The sequence below is a fragment of the Rhinolophus hipposideros genome (genome assembly GCF_964194185.1).
Source record: "Rhinolophus hipposideros genome assembly, chromosome: 6".
Classification (NCBI taxonomy): Eukaryota; Metazoa; Chordata; class Mammalia; order Chiroptera; family Rhinolophidae; genus Rhinolophus; species Rhinolophus hipposideros.
Window position 1 is genome coordinate 71075123 of NC_138052.1, and position 18637 is coordinate 71093759.

The 18637-nt window shown below is 34.9% G+C and overlaps 1 protein-coding gene across 2 annotated transcripts in view; it reads right to left on the reverse strand.

The window, feature by feature from the left end:
- Positions 1-14717, reverse strand: part of ORC2 (origin recognition complex subunit 2) — a 38186-nt gene extending 23469 nt beyond the window's left edge. The window contains exons 1-6 of one of the 2 annotated variants that reach the window (XM_081051190.1): positions 14430-14717; positions 11445-11493; positions 10433-10536; positions 9817-9960; positions 4183-4272; positions 665-757 (exon numbers count right to left, since the gene is read on the reverse strand). In XM_081051190.1, coding sequence (XP_080907316.1) covers positions 665-757; positions 4183-4272; positions 9817-9960; positions 10433-10529 — 424 coding nt within the window. In that variant the 5' untranslated portion in view covers positions 10530-10536; positions 11445-11493; positions 14430-14717. The remainder of the gene's footprint in view (positions 1-664; positions 758-4182; positions 4273-9816; positions 9961-10432; positions 10537-11444; positions 11494-14429) is intronic. The other variant, XM_081051191.1, reaches the window with a different exon arrangement.
- Between the last annotated feature and the right edge of the window lie 3920 nt (positions 14718-18637).

An 18637-nucleotide genomic window follows, 5' to 3' on the forward strand; every position in this document is an offset into this window, starting at 1 on the left:
CTTCACTTTTTGTCAGTCTAGTTTCATTAAAAGCAAAGTTGCAGTTTCTACTCAGAAGCCACAATATATTATTGAATTCTCAATTAATTGCATCTCCAACAAAGGCTTAACTGTTACTATTAATTATTTAATATGATTACTGCCATTAGTGACAGCTATGTCCTGCATTTGTGTAGCACTGATATAACAAGAAAAAATGGAGCCCTTCCCACTGTTCATTATTTAAAAAGTACAGTTTAACCTAGTTGGAATGAGTCATTCAAAACCAACTGCTCCACAGTTTTCAACAAACTATAAGACTTTCAAACCCCCAAAGCCCTATTTCAAATATTTGCCAAAGCAAATCTTCTATGAACATTTGGCTAACTCAAGCAAATGACAACAGTATTTTAAGATTGCTTCTAGTTGGCCCTGTCAATTTGCAGGACTTCAACTAGCACAGATCTTTTCCCTTTATTGATAGGTAAATGTAGGTATACAAAGGTACACTGGTTAGGGTATTAACTACATTTTGCTGAATGAATTTTCAGAACAGAAAAGAATATATAAAAATTCACTTAGGAGAAGGGAAAAAAAGTAAACTTTTTTACTATTTTGAAGTTACAATACTATAACTTGAAGCAACTATGAAAACTCTCTTCAAAGAACTGATGTATTTTCTTACCCTTGCTACATTGAGGAATGTTAGTCATAATTTCAGGATCATTCTTCAAATTGAGTGATACATTTTTTCTTGGAGTTTTTGCTAGTTCTGAAGCTATAACCAAAACAAGAAATATATAAAAAAGACCTTTTAATGGACAACAGTAGATTACGAGGGGAAAAAGCCTTATTTTACTTAAATTCTTAGCAAAACAAACAAAACCTACCTACTACTATTATCAGAAAGATAAACAAACCTACCCATATTAAGAGTACTACTACTTTCACCTTTATTCTCTGTCATAAGCATCTTCAAATCTTCCTTCAATTATCCACAGTTCTCAAAAAAATACAATAAAAAACTAACTTTGACCTTACTGCTTTTTCTAATTATCATATACTCTCCCTCTCTTCTCCACTGGTAAGCTTATTCCATTTCTTTACTATATTAACTTGAGGAACATCTTTGTTAGAAAGAATGGTGAGAAAGTGAGATCTGAAGTCAGTGAAAACTGTGTATTTTTAAAATTATATCTCCCCTTAAATGCAGACATTATTTCATTTCTAAAACTGTATAATACACATGGATAATGTATAAAATATAACATAGTACTGAAAAGATGGCTGTTTCTTCAATTGAGCATCTGATAAAATAGTTGGCTGCAAAATAGAAGGGGCCATTTTAAATGAAAAATATAACCTTTATCTTTAAAGATGTTCACATTCTCACACTGTGAGGTGTGGCACATGAGCCTCATGAAGGAATAGATTTACATTTTCCAAGTTAACAGATGCTGGAACACTGTTCATTAAGAAGAAAGGTGCACATTATTTAAGTTATCTCCCTCTTTAAAAAATGAAAAAGGAGAAAATATAGTTGAATTTGTGTAAGTTAAAGCCACCTTACCGACTCAAACTCTTTCTAACCTATTTCCCAGCTTTATTCTCCGATCTTCAAGCTGACCCAAGCGACTCATGAAGAATCCCAACAAATGCATCGCCTTCTTTTTTCTTAAGCTCCATGGTCCTCTGTACCATTCACTAGAGATGTTTTAATCTTTCTTTGAAACTACTCTTCCATTTGGTTCTATGACATTACCCTGGTGCCCTGGCTACTGTTGGTAGTCACTCCATCTCTTTTTCACAATCCTCATCTTTCCCGAAAGTCTACCCCTGTAGGTATGACTAAAGCTCATGTCTTTGTCTTCTCTTTTCACGAGAACAATATACCGTTTTTAGATGAAAGGCTGCTGGTCCACAAGATAGGGAAAACATTTCACATCAACAAAAAGTCACATAAGTACAAAGTAACTTAGCTGAGATCATTTTGGTTTTACATTAAAATATAAAAATTATCTGCTTTTAAATAACTATTAAAACTACAAAAGGAGAAAGGAAGAGGTGAAGAAGAAAAAGAACAAGACAGTATAATCCATGTATGGTTATTGATACTCTAATAATAAAAAATTGGGGCATATATTTGTCATTTTCATTTTTCTAGTAATTCATTTGTATTGTATTTTACACAACTGATCCGCAACATATTGGAAATTTTAAAATAAAATACCTCTTTGCCCAATGATAGCTTCTCATTAAGTTATGATCTGATACTATTTAACCAATATGTTTTCAATTTTCCCAAAAAAAAAAGTCATCTTTCTCCAAGTTGGTTGAAATTCTCACTCTCCTTTCTACTTGGTAATTCCGCCTTTGCTCTGTGTTTGCATTTACTTACTCATCCTGGACATGTTTTCTGTATTTTACAAAGCCTTCCAATCTAAGCCCTAGTCTATTTCTAGCCCTATATCATGGTTAGTCCAATTATATTTAATCATCATTTATATGCAGTAATGTATGATTTTCTGGCAGACCGTAAGTTATTTAAAAATATTAAGGCATTCTATTTTATTGATATATTTAGATGTAAATTAGTAATTAGCATTTAGATTATAATTAGCAGTAATACTTATGCATCATAACTAAACAGAGGTCCTAACTAAACACAGATTTTGGAAAATATAATCAGTAAAATTATCCAGATAATTATCTTTTCATGATCGTATTTCTTTCAGACGCGACGAAAGCAATGCACACCATTTAAGTTTCGTACAGCACATACAGATATAAGATACATATCATCATAGTGATGTGCACGGTTCATGATCTGCTTAGAGAACTACTTGATTATTTCTCTGGGGTTCCACTCTTCTTTTTAGTTCTCCTTCTCCAGCGTTCTCCGTCCTGCTTCATTGTCCTAAGGCTTCATTTTGGTCTTGGTGTCTATCTGATCTTTCCTCTAATAATTAATTACAATTAGCATTTCGTCTCCGGTTTCCCAGACATCCTACATAGAACTCAGTCATTTTTACTGATTGAAAAACTTTTAATTTCTTGATGTAGATAAGAAACACATCAATTAATGTAAATGACTGTATGTACCATGCTAGATTCAAAATTAATGATGTATTTTAATTACACCTTTCAGAAAAACTGAATTCTGCAAATGACTGAATCATATTATGTTCAGAAACGCAGGTCTTATAATTACTTCTTATATGTACTTCATCAGTGTCAACACTTAACAAGAGTGATTTTTCACTTGACCTTGAACATTTTCATGGTCATTGGCTAGAATGAGTGCATAAAAATATACCACTTAAGAAATGCTTTACAACTGCGTAGGTGCTTTACAACTGTAGATTATAAGCCCTCTTATACAACCATTACATTTAAGGTAGCTAATTATTATTTCCATTGCTCTTGACTTTTGGTACTCCCAAACCTTATATGCTGATGGATACCCTTACTTTTCAAAGTGCTTTCACACGTTCTTTCCTTTCCTCAAGGATTTCAAAAATGATGACTCCTAATACCACAGGATCCAAATATAGTGCCATCTGAATTTTTTAAAAGAATCGATACTTTAATTTTAATGTCATATGTAATTTATTATAATTAAGTTTTCTGAAAATCTGAAATTCATGTGTAATTGGTATAAGTGGTAACTTGGGTAAGAGAAATGTTAGAACCCATTCTTAACAATTTTTCATAAATAGTTTTCTATAATACAAACATTTTTCTACATACAGTGTAAAATTCTTATTCAATAAATTCAGAATATCTGTGTGACTTAAGTCACTCATTTACTTTAACAAAAGACTGGTGAGAACCTATGCTAGATGTGGGAAGAAAGGAAGACAGGGTTTCTACTATGAGCAGCTTTTTTTTAAAAAATTAGTTTCAGATATACAAAAGAATGTACAGTTAAGACATTTACACCCATCACAAAGTGATAACCTCCTGACCCCTAGTCTACTATCCCTCTAAGAGAGGCTTTTAACCTACCTGAGAAAAGAAGACAACTGAGCATGGAAAAAAAAAAACGAATGACTTTAAGTATGCTTGATAATTTAATATAAAATGATGTCCCTCATCATTCTTTTAGGGAATGCAATGGGATGATAACTGTGGGGAATGTGGTTAAATATACCTTCTTAGAAGAGTTGAATAGTGTTTAAAGAAATCAGAAAAGCAACATACCTAATTTAGCCATCTTTTCAGAGTGTTTCCTGTTCTGAAAAGAATAAACTTTATTCCCACCATCTGTAGCAGAGCCATTTTTCAAAGATTCTGAAAGAGAATATACAAATTATAAAATACAAAAAACATATTATTCACAGATACACACATACATTTTGTTTTTAAAGCCCACTAAAAAAACCCCTCCAGACTAGAGGGATATGTATAGACGTCGCTCCTCAGGGAAGACAGAAGCGACATTATTAGTTGTTTCCTTCTTCAAGCAAACATCCGAAGTACAATTGCTAATTGAGGTTGAGATTTAAACAGTTGTTACATGGTAGAAGCTCTCTAACTCTCAATTAAGACCTTGACTTAATTCTATTCTTTAATCTTCCCTTTAAATAACAACCGCTACTTAACATACTGGACACTCATGGCTAGTAGGCTACTCTGTAGCACAGCAATTCTCAAAGTGGTGTGGGAGGTCTCCAAGGTCCATCAGGCCAAAACTATTTCATAACAACACATATATGACTTTCTGACTCTCAATCAAGAGTGTATAATGAAGTATTCCAGAGACTACAAAATGTGTGATGACATCACCACCTTGTTGGCTACTGGAATGTACAGAAGCAGAGATGAAACGCCAGCTGTCTTCTATTACACCAGACATTAAAGAGATTTGTAAAAATGTAAAACAATGCCCTCTTCACTAATTTTTTTTGAAATAGTTGTTTTTCAGCTAAATATGAGATTTAATTTAACAGGTAATGTGTTTTTAATTATTACAAAAGTGCCAAACTTTTCCAAAGTCAGTATTTGTGCTCCTTATTGAGTTCCCATTGATCTGTATATGCACGAACTTGGTATTATCCAAACTCCTTAATTTGTACCAATCTAGTGGTTGTAAAATGAGTCTCATGGGGAGAGGTATTTTAATTTGCCTTTCCTTAATCACTAAGAAAGTCGAACATCTTTTCACCTGTTTCTTATTTCCAGAAGAAATATCTTCTGTGTCCTGTGACTTGTCTCTCAGTTCTTTATGGTGTCATCTGATAAACAGAAGTACTGAATTTTTAAGACTTTATATTTTAGAGCAGTTTTAGGTTTACAGTCAACTTGAGTGAAAGGTACAAAGATCTCCTACAGGAACAAATGATCTGCAATGCTACCTCTGTCATATATCTAGTTTCCACATATGTGTGAGTGTGTTTATGGGTAACTTGTTACTGCAATTATGCAACCCAATTAACTGTCTGGCACACAGACAAAATATAAATTTAAAGTAGTTTCTATGTAAACTAAATTTAATACTTTAGAAAGACTTGATAAAAGCTGTTAACTAGAATAATTGGTTTCAAATTAGGTATTAATGAGAAACCATAAAATATTTAAGAAATAATTTGAAAAACCAGAAAGGCACAATGGCTCAGATTGCATCAAAAGTGTTTAAATGATTACCCTAATGGAAAGAAATGAAACCTGAAATCCTAGATGATGCATTATGGACATCTGGTCTTTAAATAAACACCAAAACAAACCAAGAAGTTTTTCAACCAGCTGCTGACTTCTGGCAAACTTACATTCAAAGAAAAGACTCAGGTGCGTGTGTACACACACACATATACATGTTTATAAGTAAAACAAAATGTTGAGAGTATATAAATTATTTTTATGATTTCCTGATTCTGATATTTTGATTGACCAATGAACAATGGTTCAAATCACACTGCCCAAGAGAGCTTTACATTATATATAAAACATTTAAATAATTTTTAAATTACTTAAAATACACAATACAAAAAAGCTATGGATACATTATTCACAGAAAATATTAAAGTGGCTAATACACATAAGAAAAAATGTTTAATGCTGATGAGGGACCTTAATACTAGTTGATATTATCTTCTTAGAAAGCAATTTGGCAACATGTATGCCTTATAAAGTTCATGCACTTTCACCAGTAATTCCACTTCTAGGAGTTTCTTATAAAGAAATAAGAGATCTACACAAAGATTTATGTCCAAGGGTAATAATCACAACTGCATTAGTTACAATAAAAAGTTAGAAACAACCCGAAAGTCTAATAGAGGAAAATACATTATTTATAGATTAGAATGCCGTATTACTCAGTAAAGTTCTTTCTGTCCAGAGTATAATCTCTAAGAATGTAACAGTATGTTAAATTTAAAAGGAAGTAATACTACCACTGCACACCTATTATGATAGTTATTATGAAAAAAAAATAAAACCAGAAAACAAGTGTTGGTGAGGCTATAGAGAAATTGAAACCCTGTGCACTGTTGGTAGACATGTAAATTGCTATAGCCACTGTGGAGAATTGTATGGCAGATCCTCAAAAAATTAAAAATAGAATTACCATATGATCCAGTAATTCCACTTCTGGGAATATATCCAAAAGAATTCACATCAGGGTCTCAAAGAGATATTTGTACATGCATGTTTATAGCAGCATTATTCACAATAATCAAAAGGTCAAAGCAACCCAAATGTCGACTGACAGATAAATAAATAAACAAAATGTGGTATATACATATAATGCAATATTATTTATCCTCAAACTGGAAATTCTGACACATGCTACAATATGGATGAACCTTGAAGATATGCTAAGTGAAATAAGCCAGTCACAGAAAGACAAATATTGTATGATTGCACTTATATGAGGTACCTACAGTAGTCATATTCCTAGAGAAATCAAGTAGAATGGTAGTTGCCAGACTCTAGGGGGATTGGGGAGTTGTTTAATGGGTACAGAATTTCAGTTTTGTAAGATGAAAAGAGTTCTGGAGATTGGTTGCAAAATAATGTGAATGTACTTAATATTGAACTATACAGTTAAAAATGGTTAAGATGATAAATTTTGTTATGCACATTTAACAATTTCTTTTTTAATTTATTGGCGTGACATTTATTAGTAAAATTACATAGATTTCAGGTGTACAATTCTGTATTACATCATCTATAAATCCCATTGTGTGTTCACCACCCAGAATCAGTTCTCCTTCCATCACTATATATTTGGTCCCCCTTACCCTCATCTTCCACCCCCAATCCCCACATTTTACAATTTTTAAAAATAGATGAAAAAACAAAGCAAGTGTTCAAAAGAAACACTGATAAGACAAACTGTTCTTCTTTTTAATGCCTGAGAGCACGTAGCATATCCATGCAATGATTTTTCTCTAGATGGGATGCATTAATAGATGATGAGAATTATGCCACACATGTCAAGATGTGTTGCTTTTAAGAAACAGCTCACACTTCAATAGTAAGGGATTAATTAGTAAAGTATTTAAAGATCCTTGTTGAAAAGTTTTTTTCTTTTTTAACAATTCCTAAAGATTCTTTGTCAAATGTCCCTCTGTTTTAAAAACAATACTTGTTTTCTGTTTATAATAAAAGACTAGACAGAAGCCTATTGTTCAATATATAAATAAGATTAAAGACTGTGACAGACATCACTATTTCTTCTCCAGAAAAAAAAAGTTAAAAAGAAAACTTTCTTTCTTACACCTTATCTGGAATACCACTCTCTACCCCCAAACATATTTTGGCAAACAAGACAAAAAACAAATCAAAACAAGAGTCACATCGCAAGACTTAACTATAAGTGACAAGCTCCTCTGTTGTACATGCCTACAGCCAAATGAACAGCTCCACTTCCCGGACTCAACAGACTGTTGACACAGCTCATGTGTATGAATGGATATACAGAGAGAGAGAAGCTACACACCAAATTGTTAATAGTTCCATGTTCTCTAAAGCGTGCATTCTCAACATGAACAATATTGCTTCTCATGGAATGAAAATTGGCTCTTGGTGGGAGGGGGCGTGTGAAAAACATCTTAGATGTTACAATGGTCTGTGGTGCTCCAAAGGGTCATAGTACATAAACAGATGTATAGCATATATGTTGCATTAAAATTTCATGGATGGGGGTGATTAAGAGAAAATGTCTAAAAAGGCTCCTTCAGGGGATGATTAAAAAAAAAAAACGGTCGAGAAACACTGCTCTAAGGCAAAACTTCCCAACCAGTGTACAGAAATTAAAGGTATGGGTAAGAGATGTGCTGAATACTAATCCTATTAGGCCTTTGAGGATGCCAGTCAGGGCCTGCAGAGTAGGTGGGAATAGGGTTCAGAAGCCCTAGAGTTTCGTTTGTCCCTAGTTTGGAGCATTCTCCTCCATTGATTCCAATGTGCCTCCAAATATTATTTGCTGTGGGTGCTATTAGGTGAAAAAGGTAGAAAGCACTGAGTTTCTACTACAAATATGTATTACTTTTACAATAAGAAATAATTTTTAAGAAAATATTCTTTTTTCTTAACTATTGCTTTCAACCTCTTCTTAGGTCTAGCATAAATAGGTCGTCAAGAATCCAAAGCTCTATTTAGAGTATGCCCTAAAAATGTCAACATTCTAGTTGGCAACTTTTCAGAGAATCTACCCTGCCCACTAAGCCTATTGAGAGACAGTGGTCACTTTTCATATCATGTCATTTAACACTGGAACAAAACCAAAAGCATTATGATTCAAGAAGTGACAAAAAGGTCAGGAGTAGTCATGATGGCCATTTATAAGCTAAGTCTGACAGAGTAAAAAATATGTACGAGGGAGCTAGGTGGCAAAGAGAGAACAGAACAGATTCAAGAGATGGCATGAGGGGGACTAGGAGGTCGTGAAAGCCAAGTCCCTCCGTTTTTAATGTGGTCCTAGCTGCAATACTCCTAGTGCCCAATAATAGTGATTTCGTTCCTTGACCTTTATTTTTAAACCAACTTGAGTAGACCTGTGCTCCTTGCACCCTAATATAATTTGTGCTCCTTAAGTCCCAACTAAAATATAATTCAAGCCTACAAAATTTTGAGTATAATTTAGCAGGAATCTGGCATATCTCGGTTGGAACAACATTATTTCTTAGAATGCTCCTTTTAACTATTTATGTAAAAAAGATAAAGGTAATAATGAAATTACTTACTTTATGAAAGTATTCCAAATTAGTTAAAAAAATATAAATATCTTAGAAATAACTTTAGAGTGGTTAGTCTGTAGAATCTTTCTAAAAATAAATGCAGGACTGGTTGCAAAAAAAAAAAAGAACTGCAAAGAAAAATCTTGTAGGAGATGGATGTCGGTGATGGTAGCACAATATTATACATGTATTTAATATAACTGAACTGTACACTTAAAAATGGTAAAAGTGGGGCCGGCCCGGTTGCTCAGGCGGTTGGAGCTCCATGCTCCTAACTCCAAAGGCTGCCGGTTCGATTCCCACATGGGCCAGTGGGCTCTCAACCACAAGTTTGCCGTAACGGCAACTGGACCTGGAGCTGAGCTGCGCCCCCCACAACTAAGACTGAAAGGACAACAAATTGACTTGGAAAAAAGTCCTGGAAGTACATACTGTTCCCCAATAATGTCCTGTTCCCCTTCCCCAATAAAATCTTTCAAAAAAAAATGGTAACGATGAGAAAAAAATGGTAAATTTCATGTTATGTGTATTTACAATTAAAAAAAATTAGAAAAAAATGCTATCGCACCTACGAGACTACTTTTACATATCCTGCAAAGTAATTTGGGCTATGAGCAGAAATATGAGTGTCCATTCCCCTTCCCTCTTCAAATACCTTGAACATTTTGTCCTAAAACTTGCAAGCAGTTCTGATCTTTTAAGACTTCCTGGTCATCTTCCGCCAAGTCATATTCTGGCTTCTTTATTATTTTTTTTGTGTTGACCAAAAGTTGAGGTCGCTCCTTTTTTAATTTAACTCCTATAGGAACATTCAAAGAATTAGAACTTGACAGGTATAAACTCTTTCTAAACATCACATTTAAATAAGTAGACAAACTATACTACTTATATTGTCATTACTTCAAAGATGGAAAAAAATCCAGTTTTGATTCAAGTACAGACCACTCTTCCAGAGTTTATACAACTAAGTTAAAAACAAAAAACAAAAAATTTGAAAGTATGTATATTTGGAGATCAAAATAATTACACATTTTAATTACAATGGTTAGTTATTTACCACTACTACTGAGCATTTCATTTTAGATTGGGCTGTATTATTTTTAATTTTCAACAAAGTTTGAAAGGAATAAATTAAAAATTAAAGCAGTTTTTATTTAGTCCTACTAGATCAAATACTTTATGCTATATGTTCAAAATAGAAGATTACAATATTTTAAAAAGTGACGTAATCATTACAAAGGTATCTCTTCAATTGTGTAATCACTCAGTACCTCCTTCTCTATCAAGAATGTGATTAAGAACATCATCATCTCCAACAAACTGAACCTCCAGCATCTTGTCTTCCATTACTTCCAGTTTATTCGTCATTGCCAACCTAAACAAAGCAATGAAACACTCAAAAGTAATAAAAAATTCTTCTCAACAGCCAAATAAAGTAAACATTCACATAATGAATACATAGATTTGTATAACATTTTAAAAAGTCTTTTTTAAGTATGAAAAATATACATTATTGTATTAATGTCATGTTTTTGACAATAGGTAACAATTCTTTACCTGAAAAATGAAAGAGGTGTCTCTGAGATTTGGAAAAAGCCAAATCTAATCAAGGCAACTAAAATGAAATAACAAGAAAACAATTCTGCCCATAAAGAAAGCTCTAACCAATCTACAGAATAACAACAGTACCAGAAAAGGAATGGTTAATACATGAGTTTAGAAAATGGGAAACCAAACAAAGAATGATGGTTTGGTGGTTTTAAATATCTGCTTACTAGAAAGATATAGTCCATTTACAAGTATGTGTATTGCAAATGGTGTACCAAGTATGAATCCAATAATCCTCAAGCACCTCCCTTTACTATTATTGGATGCTTACCAAACAACTTTACAAATATGAATATGGCGTTTTAGGTGTCTTGGTAACTAAATAGTAAGCACAAATTTTTCCAGTACTTCAGAGTCAGTTCTTCACTGAGCAAACTTGAGTTTGGCAGGCAAAAGCTTAATCAACCCTGGCTACTCTGACAAAATTTAGCTGCAGAACTAATAATACTAATAACCTCAAATTAATTAACGATGAGTCCAATTAGGTGCCAGCTAATCAGTTTACCCAAAAAATTCTTTTCTCTTTCAAAATCCTAGTATTTCCTTTTCTCCTGACAAGAACTACTGACTGTGTCCCTCATGAGTCAGTTATTTCATGCAGATAACTTACTAAGTGTTGCCAAGTTTTCTTTTGTAACTAGCACACTTAAATTATTTGTCTTAGTTTCCATTTACCTTTAAAGGTACTACACATTCTGCACCTGGAAAATTCAGGTAGAGTTGCCTGTAATTGGAAAAAAAAACTCAGTGTCAGCTAATAGAAAAACAAAAGCAACCAAGGAAGTTCATTAACAAACAAGATGAAGAGATAAATGCAGTTCTTACAAAGCCAAAGGTATGATGGCATGGTAAAGGGCAAAATGACCACTGCCATTTTGGGATCTTAGAGTTCCTTATGTCTAAGGTCCTTAGACCTTAAACCTTAGAGACTGAGATCTGGATGGGGGAGGGGAAATGGGTAGAGGGAGGAAGCCAAAATTTGAGCACTTATTTACATAGTGCTAGACACAGTTTTGAAAATTCTATGTGTATTCTCATTTAATCCTCACAACCATTCTATTAGGTTTATACTTTGTGTATAAAGATAACACTTCATCTCTAATTTATATGACCATTGTCAGGAGAACATATCCTTTTGGGTCATCTTTCTAGTCATGATACTACTTTTTATTATAGGAATTTAGGTATATTAGGGGAAAAGTTTAATGTATCTACATGACATATGTATAAAATAAACTTACAATTTCTTTATATCTATATAAAATAAAGCTTTTTGAGGAGCTGTTTGTCAGGCACTGTTTTAGGCACTTTTATGTGTACCAGATTATTAAACCCTCAGATTCTTTGAGGTAATTATACACACACACTCACACACACACACACACACACACACCACAGAGTATACGTTGGGGGTACTAAAAAAATGTATACAAGTGGGCACTTTGGTCAATGTTGCTCAGGCAGTAGTTTGCTGTAATCAGAAGTGTCTGGACGCTGATGGTAACCATTTTGAGCACCTCTAGTAATTGCAGAAGTCAAACATGACTTGTATTCACCTTTTGTTATCGGCATATACTGAGTATTAAAATTGTAATACAGTTTTCCTTTCTTAAAATGTGTATACATTCTTTTGGCGACCTCTGTACATATAATTCTCCCTACTCACAGATGAGTAAACGGAATTAAATATTAAATTACTCACCCAAATTTACACAATTAGAGTGTGTATTAGGGCTGAAATCCCAGTTTAACTGATTACAAAGTCCCTAATGATTCTATCACACCACACTTCTCCTGCCATTTAATATAAACCTATTATCCTAAATGCTTGCTTTGACCTCTGGAAACTATAACATGCTTAACCATTTTCCCACATGGCAGTTCAACTATCCAAAGACTTCTGTAGTTCCTCTAGGTTTCCAGTTCATTCGGTTAAACATCACCAGGTCTATAAGCATACCGTTAAGAGCATGGCCAGATGCAGCATCATCTACATTATTTCAAATTATACACTGCTGTGTTCTACAAAGGATGTGAAGCCATGACAATAAGCAAATGCAATAAAACAAGTGATAAACTATTAACACCAAGAGGGAGTCTGGATCAGGGAAAATATAAAGACAAGCAGAAAATAAAATCATAGGAAGAATTCTGGCTTTAAGCTTCCTGGCAATCAAAGTGTACAAGAAGTAATGGTCAGTTACATAATTCTCATTAGCAAAAGTTTAGTAGTTTCTGCGGGGGGGGGGGGAAGATTTTCAAGGAAAACTTAAAAACAAACATTCTAGACACCGAGTTTTGTCCTAGGCAATTTCCCTATGGTATTTTACATAAGAATTGACCAGACAGTCAGCCTGATTTAAATATTGTTTGTTGTCCAATGCATTTATATGTCATTTTCTTTTCCAGATGTTAAGGCATCTATTATATAGCAGAGAATCACCAAAGTGAAGAAATTTATGCAAAGACCTCGGGGGAAAAAACTTTCCATTTTCTCCAAGAATTTCTGCAAAAACACTGCCCAGCAATCATACAATAAAATGCAAATATTTAGTGACCATTTACTCTTCAAGGTACTGTCTTGGGTGCTTACTCTTAAGTGGACTCCTTTCAAGGAGTTAAGCCAATAGAGCAGCACTAAATGAGTGTTAACAGCAATACATCCTTTGAGAGCAAATAAAAGATTTACTGCAAATTTTAAAAACAATCCTTTTAAAAATGGGGTATAGGTTAGTAAACTTAAGCACCGATTTTAATATTAGATAAACCTGGGTTCTGATCTTAATAACTGTGTGACTTTGGACAAAGTTGCGACGATTAAATAAAATCCTGTGCTTGGCACATGAAAATGCTAATTAAATGTTTCCTATTATGGATATTTTTACTTTAAACTTCAGCTTAACCATACAGATCTCTTGTACATCTCTTTATCTCACCTAACATCTATCAGAAAAACTGCTAAATAAATGATGAATGAATGATGTCCATTTTTTATGCAGTGCCATTATACAAGTTGTAGGGCCATGCTATCTTTCTTCAGATTGCAATTTAACTAGGGGAAGGTGTGATGGTTCTATTAGGATTTTAATGGTAAAACGACAAGTAATGCATCAACATCCTTTTAATTCAAAAAGCTCCACCAAAACAGCTTGGTTTATCAACATTTTATAACCATTGTCCCAGGGTGACTGTTCAGTTATCAGGGTTCATTTGGAGCTCCCAGGCTGGGATCACATCAAAGGGGTTCGCCCCAGTGGTAGTTCTGGGAGATCTCCTCTTCAGCCCTCATTGTACCTGCTCCTCTCCCAGGACACTTGACTTCGTTCGTTATAGATTTTTGCATTTGTCTCTTTATAATCACAAGGTTCTTTACGCCGTGAAACAAATATATTGGTAACAGGCGTTCCTTGCACAGAGGCCTATCACAGCTGGACAGACAGGTGGTCTTTCCAAAGGGAGCCTCTCCCTCCCAACAAGTATTTACAGACTTCGGTCCGGGCCTCACGCCGCGGACCAGTTAGCTGCGCTCCGCCAGCCAGGGGTCCTAGTGCCCGCGGCGGTTGGGGACAGCCTAGGGTGGGATTGCCCCGAGCGCCGACGGGAATCCCGGGGATACGAGCGCCCCAGCTCGCCAGCGGAGCTGTGTGCATCTGGACTCACCTCACAAGCTCCGAGCAAAGCAGAAGAGGGAGGCAGGCTGCCCCGGTGCTCCACCACGCACCACTAGGTTTCCACCTGGTGCGGCTCCAGCAGCTTGGCTCCTCCCCGACGCTACCCCGCTGAATGGTCGCGGCAGGGAAAGCGGCTTCGGCCCCCGGGAAGGCCAAATTCTTGGGAGCGGTGTCAGAGCAGGGTCGCAGAGCGGCAGGGTCGACCGGGGTGCCACGGAAGCCGGCGGGGGACTGCAGGCGTGTTGCTGAACACCGAATCTCCCGCCCTGCGCAGAGGGCGGAGCCCCAGGAAACCAATAGGAAGTGAGGTCGGGCGAGAGCGATGGCTCTGCTGGCCAGCCAGTGCTGGCCTTCTAGCACCGCCCACTAAGAAACCCGAGGAAAACTAATCCCAAAGCGCTGGGGTTTGGGCCTTTCCTTTCCTCTTTCCGTTTCCGGGGAAGGGAGAAGGAAGTATTGGATAGATCCGAGGAAGTTTGCGGAAGTGTAGCGGGCTGAGCGGTCTATCTTGAGGCAATTTTAAAAGTGTTCATTGGTTTCTCTAAATACCTTTTTCTGAAGCAAAAGATAATGGGAATGAATTCGCGTTCTCTTTCTACAATGTCAGTAGCAGATACCTCAGCAAACAATTTCTACCCAAAGAATTTAAGGTATCAGTTTGATTTCAGTCATGCTCAGGAGAGAAAAAGTGATTATTTCTGAACATCTCGGTATAAAAGAGAATACGGTAAGCCAGAACCTACCTTATCTCCAGGATTTTTTTGTACCAGGGATGATGAGGCCCTTAGAAAGCTCACCCAAATTAGTAGTGGAAGGTTTGGCAGAGTAACCTTTAAAAATGTACACATAGTAATTCAAATCCTGGGAAGCTAGTTTTAAAATATAATCTTTAATACAGAAAGTAATACAATGTGCATAAAGCCATGATTTATAACAGTTGTAAATAAATGTCTATAGATTTCTTAAACTCCTGTGATTATTTTATTTTGATGAAATGGGGAAAGACTGTTTGGGGAAATCCCTACTGAATATTGGAGACAATGAAAAATCTTTTTGAATGTGTTTTTGGTTAAATTATATGATTCAGAAATTAAGGCTGTACTGGTCAGCATAACCTGGCCATAAATAAAAAATTTTCATTCCAAAAATGTATTAAACATTGTTCCCTAAGATAGTGTCAAAAGTGATTGGCCCATCAAGTCCTATTAGGAGAAGTCAGTCCCACCCCTTTCTAATGTTAACATCTTGAACAAAATGAGGGCTGTTTCTCTGGATTATATTCAGCCTATTTGAATTATGGCCCAGAGCCAAATTTAAATCTTTCAAGGCCCTAAACTTGACTTTTTACCCTCTCCCATGTAGTTTAAAAATAACATTCAATCATAAAATAATTGCAAGAAAATCCAACAAAATTCTGATTTCATCCCAAACTACCTGGCAGCTTTTTTCCGGGGTGTTGGGGGCAAGATGTAAAATATTTTATAGTTTTATATTTGGCAGGCTCCTCTGCTTTATTATGGTCTAAACTAGCTTTTCTCAACTGAGGTTCCTCATATGAACCACAGAATGACTATTTTCTCATTTTTCCTGAGAATGGTACATAATTAAGGATAGCACACAACAAGAACCATTGTATACATATAGGAGAAAAGTTGATTTATAACTATGGATGCTTAGGGTATTAGGGTTTGATTCATTTGTGGATTTAGTTTGCCTATTAGTGATCTAGCTCTACTGAGATCCAATCCCCCTTCCTTCCCATCCCCCACAGGGGCCTTGGCCTTGGGATAGGGCACATGTACTAATAATTGAGAACAGTCAACACTGTGTGAAGCAGTATCTTATGATGGTTAAGTGTACAAGTCCATGAGCCTGAGGGGGTTCCATTCCAGCTCTACTACTTACTAGCTCTGTGACCATGGACAGATGAAATTTCCTTTTCTCATGAAAGGAGAGTAATAGCACTTACTGGACACTGGTGTATTGAATATTGAATTAATTCATTTTCTTCATGAAGTGTTTAGAACGGTGCCTGGCACATCCTAGCATCCAATAAATGTTAGCTATTAGCTAATTCATGTAGGAAGAATCTTTGGACCATAAAATACTGTGATCTGGACCAGAATTGTATGTGTAGAGGGATAGTGTCTCCACTATCTTATTAATATTCACTATTTTATTATATCTTAATGACTTTTCCTTTTGTACTTTCTCTGTGTTTGTCTAAGGTTTTCAAAACAAGCAATGTTACATTTTTAATAAAAGGAAAAAATTGGAACTGTCAACTGGTGAATCTCATCTTTCCTAACTAATGTGGATCCAGAGCCAAGTAGGAAAAAACAGTCTTGATGAGTTGACTTAAACCATTCTCTTCTGGAACTGTGGCTAATCCCTAACAGTGATTTTGGATTAAGTCATAATAAACAAGATATATAGAAACCTAATGTGCTTTGTATTGCTTGAATCTGAATAAAAGGAAGAAGAAAGCCTTGGTCCATAAATAAGGAATAATAGCCATTGGAAAAAAGTAAAAGAGAAATTTTTCTAGGAAGCGCCTGAAAAGGGAAAGGAAAAGGGCCCGGGTTTAGCCCTTCGTCAAACCCATGTTCCAGGGGAAGGCTAAAGTTTACTTTAGAAAACAGTGTGGGAAAGCTGAAAAAACTTAATGATTAGAGAAAAATAGCTGGTAAATGTGAGGAAACAGGGAGTTTCAAAACACATTGCTGGAGAGAATGTAGGTAGTACTGCTAATAATGATGGCTCCTCTTTATAAAGGACCCAGGAAAGAAAATTTTCTAACATCTCACTACTACCCCTGAGAAATTGATTTGTTTTATCTTAAGGATATCTGAAAATCAAATAATCAATCTTAATTATCTCTTCATTTAGGTGCTTCACAGTTCAGAGATAAATTTGTGTCTTAACATACAGAAACATATGGCACATATTTTATGTATTAATTTCACTCCTGCTTTCATGTTATTTCTTACTTATTTTATGGTGCTATATGTAGTTTTATAGATTGACCTAATTAATTTTATAAACTGCCTTCATTTAATAGGGTGCCATATAAATAAAAGATTCAGACATACATAAATAAAATGGCAGGCTTTGAAAAAAAATGCAATGAAGGACCATTTTAAGGTATGAAATTTAGAAAAGATATAAAATTAACTCAGGGGAATCCAGTCAAAAGCCAAATAAAGCTGTATTTTTATACTGTACAAAATAAAATTTACATTCTTAATGTAATTAGATACATCTAGGGGAAAATTACACATCTCTCAAGAAACACAATATTTAACATCTTAGATATGTTTCTGCATTGCAGACTGGTAATGAATTTTATACATCTTTATTTACAATACCTTAAAATATTGTTTCATCTCTGGCAGATATTTACAGGTCAACAGTGACTACATTTCACATTTCAACAATCAACAGCATTAACCAGTTCAGAAAGACAGTTAAGATAATGGCTTACATGCACCAATAAATATGATCTTAAATGTGTGTTTGTTTTTCTTCAGCTCTGAAAAATATGAAGGTTTTCACTAGTCCTAAGCTGAAAGGACATCAGTCAATAGAGATCATACGAATATTTTCTTCATGCCTATCCTATTTAAATTTCACCAGCACTATTGTCTGAATGCTTTGGAAGTTTATATCAAGATACAGGTTAATGCTGATAAAAAAAAAAAAGAGCTGTCCTATACATTCTATATCCTTTTATGAAACACACATGTGAAAGTGGGGTATTTCCTGTTTACATGTCCGTTTTGACAGATCAGACTAGATAATACTAAAGTAGTAAAAACTTATCAGAAACTGTAGCTTAAGAGAGCCAATTAAGAGGAAGATAATGAGAAAATGATCTTTGCACCATAAATACTGTTTCACTTAACTAGTTAAACGGAATGTAAAGTCAGCATAATTTTTAGAATAAGAATAAAAAAGATTCCCTATAAAGTAGTTGATGAACTTATTACAAATATTTTAAAACACATGGAGCATTGAGCATTATCTCTCAATTCAGTAAGGATGATAAAACCCACAAACCTACATTACTTAATTGTTAGAAGGCCTATCATCTCTTTCCAAGATCAATACATTCATTACTTTTTAACAACCTGCTGACATGAAAAAAATAATACACAGAACCTGTTTAGAACATCAGTTAATACACAATTACATTTA